Here is a 25,027-nt window from a genome sequence, read left to right on the forward strand (position 1 = left end):
TGCGCTACGATGCATCAGTACCAGTCTAACTAGAAATCTAATAAAGTTTGTCATTGATTCAAACGTTATTCTTGATATAATAATCGATGAGTTTGCTCATTTTCTCTACTGCAGTTATCCTTCCATTGATGATGGAGTTTCAAGGAACAGGTGAGGCAGTGTAATTCAAATTTTATGTATCTTAAAACGAATAGGAAAAAATATTATGAGGGTTATTTATCAATACATTTTGATTATTTATAATAATCAGTCATAGATATTACGTTGGTACATCAGTCCGATTGTGGATCTAAACGTGAGTTGAAGAAACTAAACAATAACTGAACAAGAAAAAATAAAGAATAACAGCGCTTTCACTTTGATCTCCCCAATTTTTACCCTTAAAACTTAAGGTGATTCCTCAGTATTGCATTGCGCAACCCGTATTGCGCATAGAAATCACGCAATCGAGTGAAAAAGTACGCGCATTTCGAGAACGCGATATTGTTTTTAAATCAATGACCAGGAAAAAAGGTACAATGGTCCTCAGCTCTTGGACGAGCACGCTGACCTGTATTTCTTACTGCATAATTTTGGTGTACAAATTATCCCGTTTAAATTGGAGAAGTTTAAAAAAAATCGTCGACAGTAAAAGATATACAACTAAAAGTGTGCAAAAGTCCTGTTGATGTACTGTGAGCCGATGAAATGACGCGTGTGGTTAGAGCCAGTACAGGTATAAATGGGGTGTACAGGCACAAGCACGATGATCTTTCTTTTTTATTGTATTTTTTCGAAACACACGCTGGTAGTGAACATGTAGGGAAAGTTGAAAACAATTTGTTCGATAGCCTTTATTTTCATGAGGAATCACCTTAAACCTAATTCTAATTTTTGGTTTAGTAACGAGTTTCGGTGCTCATTGTTAGTTAGGCATGAATATTATTAATATAGACAGTATTTTCCGTCTCCATTTTCATCATTATCATTATTGCTGTCATCGTTACGATCTAAAAATATGTATTTTTTCTTTTATTCATTTATATATTTATGTTTCTCATAGAAAGTCTATGTACCCATTTCAAAAATTCTTCGTACATCTTTACAAAATGGGGAGGAGATCATTGGAAGAACAGTATCGTCTGCCTCAGTCATAGAGGAAACCTTGTTTCCATCGAAACCGATGAAGAATGGAAATTTATCAAGGGTGAGATTCAAAAGCTTAATAGTTGGAATACTACTGCGTGGCATATTGGTTTATTCAAGTCTTACAAGGATGGGAATTGGACATGGTTTAGTGGAGAGCCACTGAATATTTCGAAATGGCGAGATTCTGAGCGAAATGGCAACGACAGCCTAGCGGAAATATCCAAGAATGAAGGCCTCTTTAACGGTATCACTGGATATGATGAAAATGCCTTCCTCTGTGAATTTCCTCAGGGTAAGCAAACATTCCACCCATAAAGTATAATAAGTGCTAAGCCATTTCCGCTTAGCCCTGGTCCCGTTAAAAATTATTTCGATGATTAATTTTGAGAGGTAAATATATTGCTCTCACAATATCGAAAGCCTCTCCTAACTTGTGCGTTTAAGCAGTAAATAAACTGTCCAGTGCGCATTAGCGGTTTCAAATTGGAATAACTCACACTTGCATTTAATTATGCGTTCTTTTAAGCGCGTTCTAACCGGGGAAGGGAGGGGAGGTGGTTCATGCTGCAAGTCAACTTTGTTATAAGCGATGTACAATAAGTAAAATAACAGCACGAGCTTATGTATAGTCAAAGTGCAATCATTCAAAATAGAATATCCTAGATAGAGGACGCCGTAATGAAGATATATGTATCAAATACCACTCCTGCTAAGAGCTGCTTTCCCACCGAAAAAGAGCTTCCCGTTATTTTTACCACATGTTATAACGATCATCCTTTATTTTGTTGTGCAGCAAGCCACAGCAAAGTTTTGGCGGGCAAAGCGCACAAAAGAAAAACGATCGAAAGGATACATTTCTCAACATTTGTCGAGCACACGTTTATCGAAGTATTCTTGTGTTTTTGCTTGCGCTTGTAAGAGCGAGCGATAATTATATAATTATACAATTGTATCAGAAAAAAGCGTGTGGGAAAGTGATATACCAGAAAGGTATTGTGGGTGGCTTTTAGATCCTGGTTCCCTGAACTCAGGATTTTAGGCAACTCTGAGAAAATGTCACCTTTAAGACAAAACATTACGGGTTTGCAGAACTTATCTTGTTCAAAAAAATTACTTTGTATTCCTAACTACATGAAAAACAAACAAACAATAAAAAAAAAAAACAACAACAGCAACACTGACCCTAATGAAAGACGAAAATGATGTAAACTTAACGAGAGCGATTTCAATTGCAACACCATGTTACTTTTGTTTTATTCCACTCGTATTCATATGCATGTGGGTATTTCTACTTTGACACTGATCAAACATACACTGCAGATGTTGAAAAATGCGGATAGAAATAGAAAATAGAGATACGTTACGTTTCTTAGCTTATTACTATTTTTTCTTCTTTATCGTTATTGTGATGATTATCATAATTATCACTTTTTTATCCTCGACATGATAATTACTTTTGTTCTTATTTTCATTATTTTATAGAGTACCCCATTCGATCTTTTAAAAACTCTTGGTACATGTTTTCGAGGTGGGGAGGGTCTTGGGCCTGGAGCAGAGCCACCTGCCAAATATTAGGAGGAGACCTAGTTTCCATCGAAACCGTGGAAGAGTGGAATTTCATCAGTAACGAGGTGCAAAGGCGAACTATTCTTTTCGGTGAAGATAGATGGAATATTGGTTTAATAGGAAAGGCTGAGAATTGGACATGGGTGAGTGGAAGACCGCTGACGATTTGCAAATGGGGAGAAGGGGAGCCAAGTGGTGACAGCAATATGGCTTACATATCCAAGCAGTCTAGTAATGGCACATGGGGTATATTTGATGGTAACATTGGCCTTTCGTGTTATATTTGCGAGATTCCCAAAGGTAAAAAAAACTTTCTATACTAACAAATGTTATATATCAGTTATTTTTATTACCAGAAGCACTTAGGGGTAACAAAAACATTATCATGCTAGCGTTTGTCAAACTTACCACAGAAGTTATAAACCTTCTGAAAGTCATGATCAAGTTTATATTTGCATAAGTATATTAGATTTCAGACAACTCAATGGATGTTTTCATGTTTTACATGTCCAAGGTTTACTCTTGTGAGCAAAGGAAAGGTAACAGATGGTTCAGTTGCGGTTTGAGTACCTACAATCACTCTTACGAGTAACGGCAGCTAGGAAAACTTTCATTTATCGCTTATTTTCATAATGGCTATTGGTTTCTTTCGACTAAATGAAGTAAAGTGGAGCGTCTATGAGGCGGACACCCTCGGTAGCTTCCCCAGGGTCCATTTGAAAGCGGGGAGATCGCTTACATCACCAGAAATCGGGGATATTTCGAGCCCGTTACGAAATGTCAGCGGTATATCGTATTACAGACAGTTCAATATGGCGGCGGTGGAAGTAAAGAGAAAAAGTAACTTTCTATTTTCGTAAAACTCCGCCAGAGAAAGGCCTAGTACCTTTCTATCCCAGAGAGCTAAACGAGACGTCAAAACAAGGAAAATGGTAATTTGTATCTTTCGTGTTCTTCCTTTCCTAAAATTGGGGTATTTATAAATGGCGTATTTGGCTCTTGAGCTCTTTAAAAATACGAAGAGTCTCCCGGCTCGAGGAAAGTTTGTGCGGATCGGGTTGCAAAACTCGAAACCCGCCTTAACACCTGGCGCACTAGGACCCTGTCCCTTAAAGGCAAATCTATGATCGTTAACACGCTGGGAGCTTCGGGCCTCTGGTACACTGCCACAGTGGTAAAAATGCCTGAGTGGGTTCACACCCACATCACCAAAGCTATTTGGGAGTTCCTCTGGAACAGTAAGGCCGAACTGGTCAAACGCGACACATGTCGGCTCCCCTGGCAACAGGGGAGGTTGTCCGTAGTAAATCCCATCGAAAAGGCGCGATTCCTTAAACTCCGGGGGATTTCTTCGGTGGGCGACGCGACTTACACCGCTAAATGGGTCTATTTCGCCCGATATTGGGTCGGCTTTCCGCTGAGCCACAGAATTAAACGCTGGGCGTTTCTCCGCTCCAATAACGTCCTCAGACATTTAAGGGATGACCAGCCCCCTATTTACCGCGCTGCACTGACCCTCGTTGACCGGGTGGAGGGGAATTTCGATTCTCTCTCTGACCACAGTGCTAAAACCTTTTATTCCAGGCTAACTCCCGCCTCATCCCCAGCGGCTCCTTTGTGTCACACAGTGGGAACGGAGGTTCACGTGCCAATTTAATTGGCGCCACATTTGGGAATAAATCTTTGGTGCTGGTCTGAGCACAATTTGGGAGAACAAAATTGCGTGGCGGATCGCTCACGGGGTGGTCAAGACGCCGGCTTACCTCAAGTCCTGGCGGGAGCTTGCCGTGAGCGATCAATACGTGGGCTGCGGTGAGCGCAAAACAATTGCCCATGCATTCTACTCTTATCATCTGGTGTCCCCTGTGTGGAGTTGGGTGTTACCTCCTTTTTAATGAAACTCACGCTCAACAAGCTGTGGGCCGCCCGGAACCTAGAGACTTTTGAATCCTGGAGGCCCTCAGCTAAGTCTGTAATCTCTAAAATCACTACCCGCATATGCCTCCGCATTAAAGCGTCTTTCCACCTTTCGCCAGGCGCGGCTCTGGGCTCATCGGAACGCTCTCTGCTCATTTGAGAACCGTCAACTCAAAATCAAAGTGTAAAACGCCCCTTGTTAATACTTTTTCCACTACATAACACCCCTGTGCTGGGTCTCCTGAGCTGGTGTACTGCATAGAGATCACCTTTCTCGCGTGTAAATAGAAAACAGATTTCTCCCGGTGCTGGGACCCCTCCCCTGGGGGTACTGTGCAGTACCCCCTTTACTGGGGTACTGCACAGAGGAGCTAGCCTTCCCGTAAAACAACTTGTAAATAGTAATAACACCCAGCAACTGTCAATAACCTAGCTAATTTTCCCTGTGTTGGGTCTCCTTCACTGGTGTACTGCACAGCGGGCCCTTTACCGTTAATTCACTCAATTGAGTTTTAATTGAGTTTTGTTCTGTATATAACACTAATCATTGTATAAATAAAGTCGATTTAAAAAAAAAAGGCCTCGACCCAACAGTGACGCCGCGCCAGAAGGATCCAAAAGGATTTACAGTCCAAACCTCGATAAATAATAGGAAAAATATTGTAGTACAGGAGGACGGACAACTTCGAGCTAAGAAAGACATATACTCAAATAAAACGTCTAAGAAAGTTTATTTAATTTTATTAATAAGTTTATTTAGTTTTATTTATTTAACAAGCTCATTTCGCTTGTTTAGACTGCAAAGTTCCTTTTCACACATAATCGTGAATTTTTCAAAAAGACATCAATTAGATTTCTTAGTAATATTGTTGTACGGTTTGCATTGTTTGATGATTTTCCACGCTAGCTTGAAAGGTTGTTATTGTCCTTCAGTGTCCATATGTGTTTAGATAATTCAGTCTCGTGTCTCATGTTTTGGTGTCGGAATGAAGCTGTGCGGTTTCTGTACCGTTCTTTAAAGTTTGTCGCGAGTCCCACGTATGAATCTGTTGACGTTTCAGTTGTGACTGTTGCTTGGTAGACTACGTTTGATGTGAGGCATTTTCTCTCTAGGGGGCATTGGTCTTTTTTCCGGCAGTTACATTCTTTGTCTAGTGTTTGTGGTGAATATTGTGACTGGTTGTAATCTGATAGTAGCTTTTTGTTGTGTGACGCTATGATTGTTTTGACTTTAGGCATGCAGTAGTAGCTTATCCTTAGTGTGTGGCGATTGAAGATCTTGTGTAGTGGATGGTTTTTCGGGAAGCATTTGTCAACAATATTTAAGAACTTTCTTCCCAGATTGGTCTTCACGTTGGAATTCCATGGTGGATTATACCATATCACTTTTCCTTTGCGATGTTTGTTGCGCTTTAGGGCTGGCTGTGGATCATATGTAAGCTTATAGTCGTAGTCACTTTCGTAGAGGGCTTTTTGGTTAATCGCTTGTTTATATTTTCCGGGATGTTCTTTAGCAGTGCAGGTGGGTGGTTATTTTGAAGACTAATGCCCCCTAGAGGGAAAATGCCTCACATCAAACGTAGTCTACCAAGCAACAGTCACAACTGAAACGTCAACAGATTCATACGTGGGACTCGCGACAAACTTTAAAGAACGGTACAGAAACCACACAGCTTCATTCCGACACCAAAACATGAGACACGAGACTGAATTATCTAAACACATATGGACACTGAAGGACAATAACAAACCTTTCAAGCTAGCGTGGAAAATCATCAAACAATGCAAACCGTACAACAACATTACTAAGAAATGTAATTTATGTCTTTTTGAAAAATTCACGATTATATGTAAAAAGGAACTTTGCAGTCTAAACAAGAGAAATGAGCTAGCAAGTTCATGCCCCCATAGAAACAGATACCTCGTTAAAAACTTCATAATCAAGTAACAATCTCCAAAATTATGCGTACCAGTCACATGACTTTTATGGATAAGTAGCGTTGTTTTTATACCTCCAGTAGCAACCGTACTCCAGCTTTTATAGCCAGTAATTGTAAGTTAACGGTCAATCGTTGAAATTACCTGATGAGTGTGGTCATTTTCGACCATACGAAACAGAGCTGTCGTAATAAAACGATGAACTACCTCTGAAGACTTGAACCAGTTCGTAATAATTATTAATGCTCCTCTAGGAGTTGAGCGCTCTTCGAAATACATTCAAATCAAGTCCAAGAATTATATATATATATATATATTTAGTATAATTTCAGAGCTGAGCAAAGAGTTTCCAGCGGTCTGATTGGTCGAGCGGTTCCTTATGTGACGCTATATAAACCGCTCCACGCGGTTTATATAAAATGTTAAAATAAAATGTTAATAAATGTTACTAAAATGTTACTATAATGTTATGATTTTAGAAATTTCTCTGTTGTTCAGCTCTGAAATTATACTAAAACAATTATTCGCCTCAGGTTTGGTGAATATTATCGAATAATCCCCGAGACTTCGTCTCGGGGATTACTCGACGATATTCACCGAACCTGAGGCGAATAATTGTTAAATATCTGATTGGAATTAAATTGATTTTGTTAACAAAGCATGTGTCCTTTCCAAATTTGTTACAGGCGCAAAGCAGCGGTTGACAAAAATGAATCAATGCTTTATTAAATATTAGAAATAGTAGAAATTCCTATAACAGACCCACATACTTTCTTTTTTGAATAATTTACTTCCCCTGCATTTTATTTGTAATATTTTGGCAGCAGATTCAGCTTCCGGACAAAATTATTCACAGGGCTACTATGAGGACTACGTTGGACCACCATGTAACCAGCGATATAGTAAGAAGAGCTTTTTAATATTATAATATTGTGAAATATGTACCAATTGCAGGTAGGATAAAGAATCCGTTATCAGACAAGCAAATCTACAAAATGTAATCTAATAAGTTGCGAGACCTTGCTTTTATAACGGTGCTAAGTACTAAATTTTCAAATTGAGCCAGGATATCATGAGGAGAGGCCGTAAAACAGAGCTCAATTTAAGTCCCGCTCTAATCGTCGTATTTCGATTCTTATCTAGAAATAGTTGGGTGTCTGAGATAGGCTGTCACAGTAGAAAAAAAAAATCCGAATGACTCGTAGCGGCTACAATTTTGTACATTGAAAGTTTAATAAAAAATATCGGTCACATTAATCAAGACTATTCCCATAAAAAATCCTTTTTTTTTTTTAAACTAAAGACGATTCTAGCAAAACAAGACAGGATCTTGTTGCACTCATTTCTGGTGGTGCTGTGGTAACCAGAGGACTTCAGGAAAACATAACATTGAGTGCTTCACTGTCATATGACCCGGAAGCTGGACCTGGCAACCGATCAGGAATGAACTTTACTTGGCATTATGGCAAAATCACAGCAGACCAATCCAGCAAACAAATGAAGGGGAAAGCGAAGAAAGCTTCTCAACGAAGTTTCTCAACGGCAGTAAACGAGTCAGCTATACATTATAATGGAACAGCATCTGGCGAAAATATTTCATTAAACACGGAAGCTTTGTCTCCTAATCAGACCTACATAGTTAAACTGGTGGTGACCAAGGACATTCGCATTTCCACCGTTTATCAAATAATCCATCTGTTAGAAGGAGACCCCCCAAAAATAGATCAAAGGTTAGGGATTTATTTTGTCTACTGCAGTTTTTAGGTTGTTCGTGTTGTTTTTGATGTTTTTTTTTTGCTGCCGTTGTTTATACCTCTATTCATTCTGGACCTCGCTTTTGCCTTTTATTTTTGCTGCTGATGCCTCCGTTGTTCTTTTCTTCCTGCTTTCTTTCCGTTTTTTTTTTTAGTATGCGTTATTTTTGTTATTTTCGTTTTTTATAGTTTTGTTAATGATACTCGTTGTTGTCTTCATTGTCGTTGTAGTTACTTTACCAGCAGGTGCTCATATTAATGTTATTTCGCAGTTACTGTTGCTGGTGCTATTCATGATTAACATGCCCTTGTCAGACAAGAGGAGTTCAAAACCCTTTCTCCACTGAGTAATCACCTAATCTTTTTGCTTCATTGTAGGTGTTTCTTTAACTGCCAACGTGAAAAAAGTCCCTTGGTTAAACTTGGAGTCCAGTCTTTATGCCATGGAATTCAGTGCTCTAAAATAGCTTCCTTTGAATGGACACTCTACCAGCAATCAGAGCGAAACTCCTACATCATCGACTTACGAAACATCACAATTACACCTCTGAATTCAAGTAATATTGTTATTAAAGGAGGCTCCCTTACTAGTGGAAGCAAGTACCGCTTGGCATTATCAATTAGAACTAAGGACGATGTATTGGGAATGAGTGCTTACGACATTTCCACGGCATCACCCCCAACAGGAGGAAAATGCTTGATCACTCCGCCAAGCGGTATCTCACTAAAGACTAACTTCGATCTGAGCTGTAGCAATTGGAAAAGTAAAAGCACCCCTCTGTCCTACGAGTTTCAATACAGGCTACAGAACGGTCTGTCTAGCGTGTTATTTCGTGGCGCTAACAACACCATAAGTGCCTCTCGGATACCGCCTGGGAATAAGGCAGATAACTTTACTGTGAAGTTCAACGTTACGGTGACCGACAGTTTTGGAATTTCTGCTTCCCCATTCCCTTTGACGGTCCAGGTAGGTCGATAATTATTGTTTTAATTTCTAGCATGAGGTGAAGTGGTAACACCTTTTAAGGTGTTACCAAAAAGAATTAAATTTCTTTTTGGTCTCTATTAGTTTAGATTAAGAGGCTCTCTTTAAAGAGAGTAAGGATTTAAAGAAACCGCAGTGCTACGTTGGTGGGGGTGTGTAACAAAAGCTTTTCCAAAAACTTCTTACGGTGGTCAAGTTACATTATCAACTTAGTTAATAAAACTAAATTATGTCATCAAATTTTCTTTAGGCATGTAACCAAGTCGATACCTGCTTTTGAATCTTTTCAGATCAAACCATTTCTTAATATCACAAACCTTCTCGTGGCAAATGACAGTTCATTCAATGAATTAATCCAAGGCGGAGACCTGAGAGAAGCCGCGCTACTTGCGAACTCTGTCTTACAATCAGTTTTACAAGAAAACTCAACGGATTTGCAGAAGAGATACACGGTACTTTAAAAGCCTAATGCATACTTAAAGGAGCACTCTTATGAAACTGCCCTACAATTCAAAACCCGAAAGATTCAGTTATGTTATTATAATATGAGTTTTTAGCGGTTAATAAAGTCTTTTCAACAATAATTTTAGTTGAAAGTCAATTATAGGGTGAGAAGTTACGATTTGAAAAGCGTCCCGCTATTAATTTTCAAACTCACGGCCAACTTATCTTTGGTCAGCTGTCACTCCCATTGTGACGTAGATGACTCAAAACACTGTTGGCATCATTTTATTAATACAGGGAAACCTCGTGAAATTTAGTCAAATTGTCTTAGTCTTAGTGTTATAAAAGCAATATATGCGATCAAAATACTGTTTTTAATATGGAAGACTACTCTCTTGCGCGTCAAATGAGTCATCTACGTCACGCTCAAAACTCGCCCCAGTTTTCTTGAGTCTGTCAATTGATTACGTAAACTTATAGCGGGTCAAAAGAAAATCGCGAATTTGACGATCTTCCCGTGTGACAAATAGGAAAACAAATTCAGAGACGATTAACTAGTGAACATTTCAAGTTTTTATGTAAAAATATTTGGATTTCTCGGGTTTCCAAATTACAGGGAGGTTTCATAATAGTGCTCCTTTAAATAATGAAGCAAAAGAGAATTCGTGATGATTTTAAAGCCCAAGAAACAAAGATTCTCCCTGGAGAGAAACAGAATAAGAATGTATTGGAAATCAAAAAACAAAACATCAACTCTCGAATAACAAACAAGTGTATTACATTAAGTGTATTAGCATATTTCTTTTAGTAAATCAGAGGCTTAAAGGGTTCAATATCTGAGATCTTTGATGCTCAAGAATCATGGCTTATATGATTTATATCTTCTCTCTATCGTTTTTGCGTCTGAAACTTCAAATAGGGCTTAAAATAGGCCGAATCATAGTCATTTTAAGAGTAGACTTAAAATTCATATGAATATTTATTGAATATTTATTGAATCTGTAGCCATTAAATTTTAGCTTTTGTATGTTTTAGTCAGGGAAATTGTTTTTATACAGGGCTAACCTCACGATTTTCCCTTTTCAGGATGTATTTTTTATATTTGCGTTGTAGCGTCCTGAATAAATGTTATATTATGTTATGTTATGATATGGTCAGAATGGAGAACAGTCTACAGCCTTAGACTCAATTTGAAACGAGTATGTTCAACGCCTTGAAAAGGAAGTTTGAAAAATGTTTCATTAGCGTAAATCACTCACACACATCCCTTACTTTCAGCTCGGACCTATATTTGAACTTGCGATTTGTTAGGACCAATCACATACTTGCGAATGTATCATTTTTATGGTTGTTATTGGCAATATTATCGGGAAAACTGAGTCTAATGATACCTTTAGAACGATTTCCTTTGGCAAGAGCCTCATGTGTGGGAGACAGTCTATCTGCTTGATTTTTCCTGGCTAAAATCGACCTTTATCTGTTCATGTTTATCACTTTCAAGGTAATGCACAACATCCTTGTAAAAATTTCTTCTTTGGAACGAAAAAGTGTCGCGGACCTGCTCCAAAGCTCCTCAGTTATTGGTTCTGCTCTTCAGGTTTTGGATAAAGTGAACCACGAGGCACTGGTAAGTTACATTGTATTTCTATGAATGCGACGCAAATGAGAAAATGACAAATGCAATATACTAATGTTTGAATAGCTTTGGTCGCTATGTCCACTTATCATACCGTGACAAATTTAAGCCAAACGGGCTCAAAACCCAACAGCGACAACAACAACAAAGATTAAACAAAATGAAAACCAGGACGCGAAAAAGACAACTCATGCTTAGTGGTTTATGGTTTTGCACTTACATTAATTAGCTCATCGCAGAATATCTCTTCATAGTTCAATGAAAACAAAACTGAAAAATGACCAACTTCAGCTGCTCAAATTAATTTGCATCCCACAGAATATCTTCTTACTGGCGAATATCTCCTTATCTGCGGTCCGTTCAATGACGTCCCTTCTGTGGTCTCTAGCTCGGAAAAGAGACATAGCAGACATACAGCTGACAACTCAGTCAGCAGAAAACTTGGCTTTATGTTTAAATAGCGTGTTGAAGGCGGCAGCAGTGATGGCCTCAGAGGATTCAGAATCAAGTTTTCAAGAACAGGTGTTGTAATGTACATTTAGGTGGTGTCGAGAGGTCTACGAAAAACACTCTTTTTTAATGTACCCTTGTATGCGAGCAAATCCCTCTTTTCTCTTTTTCCACCATACGTTCATTACTTTTTAATTCATAGGTGAGTGGCCTACTGCAGATTGCTATTAACTTCACCGTCACTTCCATCTTCATCCAGATTTCGGACTTTTTTGTTTCAAACTTTTGACGACTCATAATTTGCTTATATTCTATGTTTATTTATGTCATTTCTACAGGGTAAGATTTTGGCGAAGATTGCGATGAAGGTCCTCGATAAAGTTTCAGACTCAGTGTTGGCCTTAACTGTCCCTGATGAAAAAGCGATATCAATCACAGCTGGGCAATTGTCCATGACACTTGGAAGATATAGCCTCCAGAGACTTTCAGGACTGGAAATAAAAGCAGGAAAAGGGCGGTTTATGTTACCGTCTGAAAGCCAATTCATAGTCTCCGGTGTGAATAAAACAAGTTTTGTAGATGCTCAGGTAAGTACTCAGGACCTAAAGGTAAATTCAATTTAATCGTGACAAAATCGGGAAAGTATGTGTCAGCAAATACCGACGCCAGACAAGTTAAATTAGTAAAGTAGCACACCAGGTACATTGAAGACTGCTTATAACCAGAAGCAATTCTACTACTTATTTTGCTTTTGACTTGTTCAACTCTAATACTTGGTACATTAAAAAGGACGGAATCGAATCGAATGGAGCTTGATTTTCCTAACATCGCCTTAAATAGATGTTGAAACTGAGTTGAAAAAAGCATCAAGTCGTTCAAAAGCCTTAGTAATCGCTTTTCATTCTGGCCCGAAAGTTCTTGCTTTCAAATATTTCAAGAAAGTGACCACGGGAAGAAAATTGTATATTTATTTCATTTTTTTCCAAATATATACATATAAGTAGAAAGTGCTGTTTCAGCCTTCTAAGCCTCATCGGTGCATTGGCTTAAGTTCAATAGCACGACGAAAGACCTTGTAAAAACAAACAAACAAACAAACAAACAAAGCTAAAATGTTGCTCTTCTTCTAGATGCTTTTATTCTCTTTCAACCCTTACACTTGGGACGGCACAAAGGAGCGAGTTGGATCTGATGTTGTAACCCTTAAGTTGAAAAACAACTACAGCGAGCCTATTAAAGTATCAAATCTTCCAGGGAACATTGTCATCGTTACGCCTTTGAAATCTCAAAAAAACTCTCTAGAGAATTCATGGTATTTTACGAAAAATGATGACGTACGTTTCCACGAGATAAACGTCAAATATGAAAACACCACGTTGATTCTCAACATGAAACCCGAAGACCCAACCGTACATTTGTTTGTCTATATGCGTTTTGGTCAGCGGCCAACATCTCAAGACCACGACCTCAATGCAACAATCTCTCAAGACAAAAAGTGTGTTTCGATGCTAAGTGCGCACGGCAAAAGTCAAGGACAAACAAACTGCTCTTTCTATCCATATGCACCGATACAAGTTCTTGCTGAGCATCCTGGGAAATACTTTATTGGCGTAAAAAATGCAAAGGCCACAATGAACTTATCTTACAAAAGACAGAGAAGATCTTGTTTTGGAGATAGGCGAGGGAAGCGCTCCTGCGTCGAAGTCAAAGATCCACCACCCACCCCACCCCAGAGTAAAAATGTCCCTGTAATACCAGTTTATGATTCCAACACAGATCAGAACTATACCCTAAAGGTGGCGTTAGGTAGTTGTATCTACTGGTCAGAAAAAATTGACAAGTGGATATCATCTGGCTGTCGGGTAAGTGTAAAGTTAAATATGAATCTTAGGAAATCGTCTTTGCTCTATTTTTGCACTGCTTTCAACATATTTCAGATACTTCGCTCCTTCCTGAGTCCTGGTTTTATAATAATCTTCATTAACAAGGCTTATTATTTCATTCAGGCCAAACTTTGATTCGTATATAAGAACGATCCTTCGCAGTAAAGCACTATTTGAGCAATAGTGGAAATCAGACCTGAAAAAAATTTCAGGCCTGTACGGGATTCGAACCACTGACCTCTGCGATACTAGTGCAGCGCTCTACCAATTGAGCTAACAAGCCAACTGGGAGCAGGCCATCAAATTAATTCGATATAAACCCGTAGATGATAAATCGAACAACAACAAACATATGAAACATATGAGTGAACTGCGGTTATGAGACGTATATAAGAACGATCCTTCGCAGTAAAGCACTATTTGAGCAATAGTGGAAATCAGACCTGAAAAAAATTTCACTATTGCTCAAATAGTGCTTTACTGCGAAGGATCGTTCTTATATACGTCTCATAACCGCAGTTCACTCATATGTTTCATATGTTTGTTGTTGTTCGATTTATCATCTACGGGTTTATATCGAATTAATTTGATGGCCTGCTCCCAGTTGGCTTGTTAGCTCAATTGGTAGAGCGCTGCACTAGTATCGCAGAGGTCAGTGGTTCGAATCCCGTACAGGCCTGAAATTTTTTTCAGGTCTGATTTCCACTATTGCTCAAATAGTGCTTTACTGCGAAGGATCGTTCTTATATACGTCTCATAACCGCAGTTCACTCATATGTTTCATATGTTTGTTGTTGTTAAACTTTGATTCGATAACATTTTCCGTGGGCTCTGCTATCGTAAAAAGTCGAATCAATTTGTTACCCAGAAAAAGCGAAAGCAGTGCCTTTAAAAGAGACGATACAGATTAAATCCATCTGCGCCGATACAAGTTGTAGCGGCAGCCAAAATGATGATTTTTACAACATACATCTCCCTTGTATTTTATAATTCCAGGTTTTAGCAGCTTCAGATGGATGTATAAATTGTAGCTGCAACCATTTGACATCATTTGGAGGAAGTCTTTTAGTTAAACCGAATCCTATTGACTTTGACAAGGTTCTAGTCGAGTTCCAGAAGTTACCGGAGACTGGAAATATTGCTGTAATTGTGGCTATGGCGATGGTTTTGTTGTGTTATGCGTCTGCACTTGTTATCGTAAGGAAATTCGACAAGGAAGACGCGAAAACTGTAAGTGTAGGACCGGATTTTGGTTGTGCCCATTATTTTCACGGGGTTTGTTCTTCAGCACACTGTGTTTACTCCCAAGATCTGATTGTTAACTCTTACCTCCAGCTGCTACACATTTTCTTGTAATTAGGTCATGAAAATTCGGTAACAGATGAAGATAACAACTTCTACTTGATAAGTTTGAATATTCTTATTCCCTATTTACTGGGTAATGTTTGGATATAAAAGGGAGAAATTACATATAGATCACCGTTGGGAGTTAAAGGGTTATGAAAACCAAAGTTTTCATTTTTTTGGGTTTTTTTTCTTTTTTGTTTTTTGTTTTTACATTATCTCCTTTAAAGGCTTGTTGAGATGAATTTGTTGAATGTAAATTAAAAGTCAATTAGATAAACCGTCTCCAGGGTTTACCATGTTTTTTTGGAATGAAGCAGAAAAATCTAATTAAAAATACAAATTAGGCAGTCATGTAAATAAATTATGCTTTGTCATGTCTTTTTTCTTTTTATTTATTAGAAGGAATCCCCGGTCCACCTTCCATCTTCTCCAAACCGTACATATGAATACGAAGTAGTGATTACTACTGGTGCGTGGAAAAATTCGGGCACGACTGCTCATGTTGCTCTGGAGATTTACGGTTCTGAAGGAAAGAGTGGCATTCTTCATCTCACCCAAGAAGAGCCTGGTGCAGTTAATATGTTATTTTCTCGAGGTAATTCCGATGTTTTTGTACTTTATGTTAATAAATCACTTGGTTCGATTGGAGGACTACAGATTGGTCATGATAATTTTGGAAATAATCCTTCGTGGTTTCTTGAGGAAATTCTGATTCGGGACGTACAAACTAACCAGTCGTGGAAATTTATAGCGAATCTGTGGTTTGCTCTTGAGCGGGGAGATGGGCGCATCGAGCGAACAATCTGCCAAAATCATCTGGATTTTGGCAGTGAAGTTGCAAGACGTTGGCGAAGAGGCCTCGTGGAGTGGCATATTTGGATTTCAGTTGCAGCGAAGGTACGGAGAAGTCACTTTACAAGAGTGCAGCGTCTATCTTGCTGCCTGTCAGTGCTTTTGACATCCATGTTTGCTAACGCGATGTTCTATAAGTTAGAAGGGAATTACGAACAGCCTATCCAAGTTGGACCGTTAAAAATTTCGTGGAGACAAGTTGTGACTGGCTTTGAAAGCGCACTTGTTGTGGCACCCATAAACATTATCATAGCGTTATTTTTTCAGAAAGGAGCTGAAAAGTATGCAACAAATAACGGCTATTGTCATAAAGGCACCCTTATCACTGGTATCGCTTGGTTTTTGTTGCTCTGTTCTTGTACTGTTTCGGCTGCGTTTTCAATCTTCTACAGTCTAATTTGGGAAAATAGTGTCAGCGAGCAGTGGCTGTCTTCGATGCTGATCTCATTCGCCCAGGACATAACAATCAAGGAACCAGTAAAGGTGTTCTTCACAGCTCTAACTATTGCAGCCATTTTAAGGATAAAGGCAAAGAGATCAAAAGTACATGCCTCTGAAAGCCCTCAACAAGCTAAGATTAAGTACTCTAAACAAAAGTTTTGGGAACTACAATTATCAGATGTGGAAAAGATGAGGAGACAACAAGCTAAGAAACAGAACCTGACACGTTACTTCACAGAGTTGATTGCATACTTGGTCTTTGTTTTCTTGCTAATGGTAGTGTGCTATGGAAATAGAAATGATCATCGGTACTTGATGACGAAATCAATCAGAGATGGACTACCAAGGTTCAGCAGGGTGAGTAGACTCTATTTGATTTTGATTAATGTATTGCTGAAATTTCCGCGTTTGATTGATCTTACAGCTTTTGTTCCTATGTGGGGTTCAAATATGATTATACAAGGGGAAATACGACTTTCACTGGCCTGCTGAAGAACTGGAAAATAAAATTGTTTATAGACAATTCAGACATTGGCTAAGGCACTTTCTGCTATGGTGACTGACGTTTTGAGCAAGACTTAGACTCAAGACTAAGGAGAGATTCCAAGAAGAATGGTATAATGCCTTAAAGAGATTGACATTCTATCAACCTTTGAACACCCAAGATCCTTTAGTTAATTCTCCCCTCTTTTGCTACACATTTCCTTGTTAATTAGTTAAAAGAATTTGATGTTAGATCAAGGCTTCAAGTTCTACATAATAACTTTGAGCATTCTCATTACTTGTTTACTGAATAATGTATGGATATCTTGGGGAGAAGTTCTATGTTAATCACTTCTGGGAGTTACAGGGTTAAAGGAGGAGATTCGGAAAGTGGCTGCTAACTCACACAAACGTCATTGAAATAAATAAACAAAAATTAATTTTTGAGGGAATGGGGTGGAATGGGAAATAGAAATAATTTTGGGAATTAGCAATAATAGTCTATAAATCGGCTTAAACATACTTACTCTTTTGTGTGGATCGAACTTCTCATCTATTCATACAGCTAAACGAATAAACCAAACGAGATATATCTAGTAAATGGCTTGAACCCGGGGATAACATGTGAAGGTGTAGTCTCATCGTCCGGGTGAGTGTAGTCCTGAGAAGGACTGTTGTCGGTGGTAGTGACTGACGTTTCGACAACCCGTGCTGAAGTCATCATCAGAGTCATGATGATGACTCTGATGATGACTAACCTACAGCACTGACTATTTTCAACGACTGACTCTGGAAAGCTGGTTTACTAACATAGAACAGACTCCCCTAAACAGATATCAACAACTACCCGCCCCATACAAACGACTCATTCACGACATAAACATCACAAACGACCGAAAAAGAACGACCTAACTTTTCCGACAGATCGAAACAGACCAATCACGACCGAATTACGTCACTGAGTCTTACAGCCAATAACATCACGGCAAAACCAATCGATCATTTCACACGAACTGGAATAAGAACATTCTACTGACAACAATCATTCACTTGACTCTGATGATGACTTCCGCACAGGTTGTCGAAACGTCAGTCACTACCACCGACAACAGTCCTTCTCAGGACTAAACTCACCCGGACGATCAGACTACACCTTCACACGAAATATATCTAGTTCGACGATCTTGTATTAATTCAGGTGAAAAACAACACTATGTACTGGAACTGGTTACAGAAAGTTTACATCCCAGGAGTGTTTTCCGGCAGATGGTACAACGGTCAAGAGGAGAAGAAAACAATGTATATTGGTAATAAACACTCTCTTCTTGTCGGCATGGCTCGGATAAGGCAACTCAGAGTGAAATCGAGTAAGCGTTTCCTTGTTTGTTTGTTTAATTATTTATTTATGTATTAATTGTCTTGGATTTTAATGACAAGGCTATTTACACATACACACTTAATTTGACACTTTATAGTCACACACGTATAACCGGCTCTGATAGTGAAATAATAGTGTCATATATCTCGGTTTGTGATCTTTCTAACTGTTGGGGATTAGCGGAAAGCTGCGTTTCTTATTCAACGTAAAAGTTAGAATCGATAAACGGCATTCCTCTCCCCTTTAGGTAAATTCTAAGGGTTCTACAACTATCTTCCATTTGTCATAACAGAGATGTTCATGTCTTTTTAAAACTACGATTGAAATGATGCAAACCGCTGAGTACAATGAATACCAAAACAAGCTTCTTTGGTAACAATCCTTTGTTTTTCAAAATGCAGCACAATGTAAAGTCCCGAACTATATCGAAGAATGTTTCGAGGGATACTCGATAAGGAACGAAGACAAGACCGCGTACAATAAACCAGGCTGGAGGCCTGTTGAGAATGTTACGAGGAATGATGAGTTGCTACGTCTTTGCCCGAGGCCATGGCGATATCAACATGTTGATGACACCAACACTATACCTAGGTGGGGACAGTTCTCCTATTATCATGGAGGAGGATTTGTAGCAGACCTCGGATATCAGAATCATACAGGATTCAGCATAGTAACAGATTTAGAAAAAAACAGTTGGCTTGACAGGAAAACTCGAGTGGTCATCGCAGAGTTTTCTACCATGAATCCATCAGTAAATGTTCTAGGCGTTGCCACATACTTCTACGAGGTTGAAACATCTGGGCTGAAAACAGCTTCCATGCAAACTCACAGTCTGTCAATTGATTCTACTGACACTTCCTCTTATCAGTTTTATTCGATTTGCACGTTTCTCTTCATTGTATCTGTTCTTTTGTATTTTGGGAGAGAAAGCTTGAGGCTTTATAATCATCGTTCTCGATATTTTAAGTCCATATGGAATTGGATCGAGATATTCCAAATTTTTTTCTCTCTGTTTGCCGTGGTGACTTATATGATACGACAGAGTAAAGTTATTTCAACGATGGGCAGAGTGCACAAAAACATTTACGCAAATCCAAGTTTTCAAGAAGCTATCACTTGCCAAGAAGTAGAAAACGCCGTCCTTGGTATCCTGATTTTCATCGTCACTACCAAGCTCTTGCGAATCATTCGCTTCAACAATCATGTTGCTCTATTCTCCAAAACATTGAAGATATCTGCACGATCTTTGATCTGGTTTAGTTTTGTTTTTCTAATTTTCTTTGTTGCATTTTTGCACTTCGGTGTCTTGATGTTTGGTTGTGTATCTGAGCGCTACTCTTCGGTGCTAAAAGGAGCTTATTTCCAACTTGAGCTAACTCTTGGTCGAGTGAAAGCTAGACCAATGAATGAACTAACAGAGGCCAACACCATATACGCCAAAGTATTCGCGTTTTTAATTCTTTTTACTCTTACTATCCTCTGCATGAACTTTTTTATTGGGATAATCAATGATGCCCTTTCGGATGCCAAGAACAATGTGAACGAAAATGAGCTGTATGAACTTATTGATGAGGACCGTTGCCCGACCTCAGAAAAAAGAAAAGAGTTTTTCGATGCAATCAGTAAGACACTGAGTCAATCGAGAGCCTCTCAAAAATCAGTAGAAGTGAAAGAAATAGAATCAGAAAACGTTGGCCTTGACTCCAAGAACCCTTCCAATCTAAACTTTGATTTAATAAGTCAGGCTATCGTAGCCTTGAGGGAGAAAAGATCTAAAGGGACAATTAATAAACAACAACACAGCACGAGGAAACAATCACTTTTTGACAAGATAAGCAACATGTTAAAATCTCTGAAAGGTGAAAGCAATCACGAATGCAGAAAACGTACAGAAAAAAATAAAGTACGATTCCAAGAGGATATCGTTGAGTCTTCTCTCTGCAAATTACGTAGGAGAAAGCATGACCTGTTACAACGGCTGGAGAGAATTGTGTCAGGGTTCTCAGAAGAAGACGAAGATTTTAATTATTTATTAAAAACAGCAGAGGCTCGTCACTTCAAGGTTTAGAGACAATAATAAGAATAAGTGAAAGAAAGTAAACAACTATATAAAAAATCATGCAGATAGATAGATAGATCGATAGACAAACAGAGAGCAGATAGATAGATAGATAGACAGATGGATAGATAGATAGATAAACAGACAGACAGACAGATAGATTCATAGATAGATAGATAGATAGATAGATGGATGGATGGATGGATGGATAGATAGATAGATAGATAGACAGATGGATAGATAAATAGATAGATAAACAGACAGACAGATAGATAGATAGATAGATAGATAGACAGACAGACAGATAGATAGATAGACAGACAGATAGATAGACAGACAGATAGATAGACAGACAGATAGACAGATAGACAGATAGATAGACAGACAGATAGATAGACAGACAGATAGATAGACAGATAGATAGACAGACAGATAGATAGACAGACAGATAGATAGATAGTCTATTTATCCACACAACGCCTAGGAGCATTTAGCATACTTGTTTACAATGCGCATACGCAATTACAAAATATTGAGAATCATGAAAATTACAGAAGTATAAAATACTTTAAACATGTGCAGAGCAGAAACAGAAAAAGAATGAACATCATGTGGAAAGCAGAAACAGAAGCGAGCTCTCATTAAATTTAAAGATTTGACAGATGATATTTGTTTCTTAGAGTTTCATGATACTTGCTGTAGATATTGTTGATCACTTTTATTCCTTGTAACTGGTGATTTCTCTTTATCTTATTCGACATTTTATTACTTTCATCTAATGTAGTGTAATGATGGAATTGAATAAGTGCGCTCATTGAATTGGACTTACTTAGCTATTTCTTTAGTTTTTTTTTTTTTGGGAGAAACTAGCAGAACCATGCTACTCTGAAATTCGAACGGAAATAAAGTTATATGCAGGATTGGCATCCTTTTGCTGGTCTCTGGCGTGTTGACCCACTCCTCCCTTACGCTTGTCCAAGTTTTCATGAGATATACACTAGGAGGATCCTTAGAATAACGAAAGAGATGGGGTTTGCCGCATTTGAAGAGGTTATTTTAATCTAAAGGCGATTCAAAATGATTTTAAGACTACTAGCCACAAGGATACAATTAGGCAGTTTTTAAAAAGAAGTGGCGTTTTCAATTCATAATTTTTTGGTCGTGACAGTCTGTTCAAAAGAAGCATCGGAGCAAGAAGCATCTAGCCATACTCTGACATAAGCAATCAATGCGGAACGATTTTTTTCAATATATTTATTAAATATATCGAAACATGGACATTAACTATATCGAAACATGAACGCAAAATTAGTTTGCATTACGTACATTTGCAATGCATATTAAGGAACTTTTATTTCATTTACTTTTATTTTATTTATATGTCATAAGGTTTGGAATTTTATTAAAATCTAGTTTGTTGACCCACTCCTCTGCGCCCCTCCCTCCCCTCCCTTCATGTTTATCCTAATGCCGACATTGGCATACGATGTAAACGTTAACAATTACAGAGCACCGCCTCATTTCTTTGATGTATTCTTTTTTTTTCATTTAACAGATTGGATACTTGCAATAGCTTTAAAAAGGGAGAATACCAATTCACAAAAGACATCTACCTTTACCCATGATTCCTGAACTATTTTCATGAACCGCGTATTTTACCACCCTTTTGCTATTTGCGTTACCACAAAATGTAAACCAAGCTACTTTCATATATCTTGAGTTTCTTGTTTTAATGATACCAACCACTGCCCCTCACCTGATGGAAATATCCTTTAGCCCCATTGGTCCGTTCATAAAGAGAAAAAATAATCGTGACTTATGTCAGTAAGAAGCGATCGATTATCGTTTTCTCCATTACACGAGCTATCCCCTTTAAAACGTCAGAAAGTCTGTTGCGCTTGGGTTGTTATCGAGTGGGCTTCAATGCGGTAAAATGTTTACAGTACTCTCAATACATTGTGCGCTGAGTAAGTACAAACTCTATTTTATCCAGTGGTTATGCGCTACAACTGTAAGGGAATTAGTGAACAGTTAGTTAGAGATATCTCGGTATTAGAACATCCTGTAACCCCAAGCGAAATCCAACCGGAAAGAAGATATTATCGGCGGCTTTTAATAGGCTCTCCCGACGAAACAAATCAAGCCTTGTACATATCTGTTCTTGACTTGTATTATACTTGAAAAGAATATAGGTAATAAAGATAAATATATAAGTAGAAACAAAGGAAGAGGTAAAACTAGACTTGTTTCGGAATGTAGTTTTTTGTTTTGTCAAGACGCAAAATCATCTGGAAACAGTTAACCACATTGACAAAAGTACGCGGTTATGAAATTGAAATGCGCGATATACTTTATTGCTGTTGTGTCATAAATAACGTTCGGTGCAACACCTTTCAGAAATAATATGTAGGGTCTTTCAACATAATAGCCTAATTACCTACCTTCTGAAGTTTCTGTGACAAGATGTCAGCCGACAAGCACACACTTTAAGATCTCCTTCGCACGATAATGAATGGAGTTTCGTTTAAAACGTATATAGATGTTTTACTTGCCCAATGAACAATCTTGTACGAAAAGGGAAGGGTGTTCAGTCCGAGCTCATTTTATAAATGCGCTCTCTAGAAAATAATGGTTGTGATAAACAGAAGGCAGGTTTGGACAAGGAATTTTCATAATTAATGCCGTCAGCATTAAGTTCCGGCTTCCTCGAATTTTTATGGGCTTAAATTGTTAAATACTTTCCTCTCAACGGACGCCAAAGATCTTTAAAAATGTTTGACTTCCACCCCAGTTTTGACTGCAATATGACAGCAGTCATCGATTTCAATAGCTTTATTTTTCATCAAATTCGCTAAATTTAGCTTCAACATGTTCATTTTGGATAAAAAGTACAGATCAATTCAGTTTAACATTTCCTACTCGTTTACTTCAACTATTGGACAAGGAATTTTCATAGTTTATGGCGTCAGCGATAATCAACTTGTGACGGCTTTATCTTTTATTTTTCTTTAAATTGAGTTCCTGCGTACTCAACTTTTTCTAGAATTGAGTTTTTGAATGTTTTCCTCTAAATGGACGCCAAAGCTCTTTGGAATTAAATCACTTCCACCCCAGTTAGGTAGAAAACAACAAAAACAAAAACAAAAAAACCTATTACAGTTTTAATGTTTTTAATGGATTCTGTGACAGAAATATGGCATCAGTCATCGATTTTAATAGTTTTGTGTGTCGATGAACTCGCTACTTTTAGTTTAAAAATCATAACTTTAGATAAAGTACATCTCAATTCAGTCAAACATTTCTCGTCGTTTAGTTCATCGAAAAACTTTTGGAAAAGGAATTTTCTAATTAATGCGATAGTCAACTTGTGACTGGTTTATCCTTTATATCCCTTTAAATTAAGTTCCTACTTCCTTGACTTTTCATGGACTTGAAAATGTTTTCCTCTAAATGCACGCCAAGCTCTTTAGAAATAAATCACTTCCTTCCCAGTTAGAATAAAAAAAAAACAACAACAACAACAACAACAACCTAATACACCATTCATGTTTTCCATCGATCCCATGACAGAAATATGGCATCAGTGTTCGATTTCAGTAGCTTTATTTTCCAATGAATTCGCTACGTTTATTTTCTAAATTATAATCTTAGATAAAGTACTCATCAATTCACATTTCCTCGTCGTTCAATATATCGATTAAGTGTTGGAGTGAAACCGGCTAAATTGCGATTAAACATTTACCTTACTAACTCACAGTTTTCATTTCCATTCTAGTCAGGTTTTTTCTTTTTTGAAGATGTTGCTTTGATAAAAACAAGCAATAATCCCATCATGCTCAAAATACACCTATTAATCATGTCCGTGCTATGCCATTTAAATCACTTAAGGTCAAGGGAACGTACAAAGTTTGACAAAGTAAGACAGTGAAGAACAGCGCAAAAATACGGACGGAAAGCCCAGCAACAAAGTGGCTGCACAGGACGATCCATAATTTACTTTTTTTTTCGTTTTTTTAAGAAACAACTTTCTTAGAACATCATACTCTTTTACTGTTGATCGTACCAAATACTTTAACATAAACGAATAATCTACGAATTTCAGCGATAAATGAAGATATGGATATTTCAATGAAATAAAGCTAAAAGGCACTAGCATTTGCATTACTCCACGCATGCGACGTCGTTGCTCAAAAGGAATAAGCGCCCATCGTGGTCACGTTGAGGCACATTTTCGAACTGGGTCTAAGCCGGATACTGTTTTGCCATCTTTCACTGAAATTTCTTCAGATAAGGAATTTCTGTGAGAATGATTTCGAAAAAAGTTTTGAACTGATGGGGTACTTGCAATAGCTTTCCATAGGGAAAATACTAATTTGTAAAAGACATCTACCTTTAACCATGATTCCTAAACTATTTTCATTAACCGCGTATTTTGCCGACCTTTTACTATCTGCGTTACTGCAAAAAGTAAACCAAGCTATCTTAATATCTTGAATTTCTCATTTCAATGAAGCCAATGATTGCTCCACACCTGGTGGAAATAGCCTCTAGCCTCATTGGTCCGTTTATAAATAGAAGAAAATAATTGTGAGTTATGTCAGTAAGAAGCGATCAAGTATCGTTTTGTCCATTACACGCTATCTCCTTTAAAACGTTAGAAAATCTGTTGGGTTGTTATCAAGTGGGCCTCAATCCGGTAAAATGTTTACAGTAGTGTCAATACATTGTGCGCTGAGTAAGTACAAACTCTATTTTATCCAGTGGTT

General features: G+C 38.0%; 2 protein-coding genes across 3 annotated transcripts in view; one reads left to right on the plus strand and one right to left on the minus strand.

Annotated features, from left to right (window-relative positions):
* Positions 1-25,027, minus strand: part of LOC148736918 (uncharacterized) — a 700,731-nt gene that overhangs the window by 45,512 nt on the left and 630,192 nt on the right. The window lies entirely within an intron of this gene.
* LOC148736921 (polycystin-1-like protein 2) lies at positions 87-21,187 on the plus strand. Its single transcript, XM_088749206.1, has 15 exons — positions 87-150; positions 1,043-1,420; positions 2,611-2,994; positions 7,377-7,451; positions 7,853-8,279; positions 8,682-9,270; positions 9,579-9,740; positions 11,234-11,359; positions 11,687-11,890; positions 12,157-12,405; positions 12,949-13,680; positions 14,698-14,931; positions 15,448-16,698; positions 18,023-18,191; positions 18,604-21,187. Exons 1-15 carry the CDS (start codon positions 87-89, stop codon positions 20,268-20,270), a joined length of 6,711 nt encoding a protein of 2,236 aa, XP_088605332.1. The 3' UTR covers positions 20,271-21,187.

This window comes from Stylophora pistillata, chromosome 2 (genome assembly GCF_964205215.1).
Source record: "Stylophora pistillata chromosome 2, jaStyPist1.2, whole genome shotgun sequence".
NCBI lineage: Eukaryota > Metazoa > Cnidaria > Anthozoa > Scleractinia > Pocilloporidae > Stylophora > Stylophora pistillata.

Bases quoted from the DNA above. Each gene is read 5' to 3' on its own strand.
- LOC148736921 (XM_088749206.1), top strand. From the start codon at position 87: ATGAGTTTGCTCATTTTCTCTACTGCAGTTATCCTTCCATTGATGATG. The intron at 11,360-11,686 runs GTAAGTTACATT...TGCATCCCACAG, and splicing joins AAGTGAACCACGAGGCACTG to AATATCTTCTTACTGGCGAA. The intron at 11,891-12,156 runs GTGTTGTAATGT...TCATTTCTACAG, and splicing joins AATCAAGTTTTCAAGAACAG to GGTAAGATTTTGGCGAAGAT.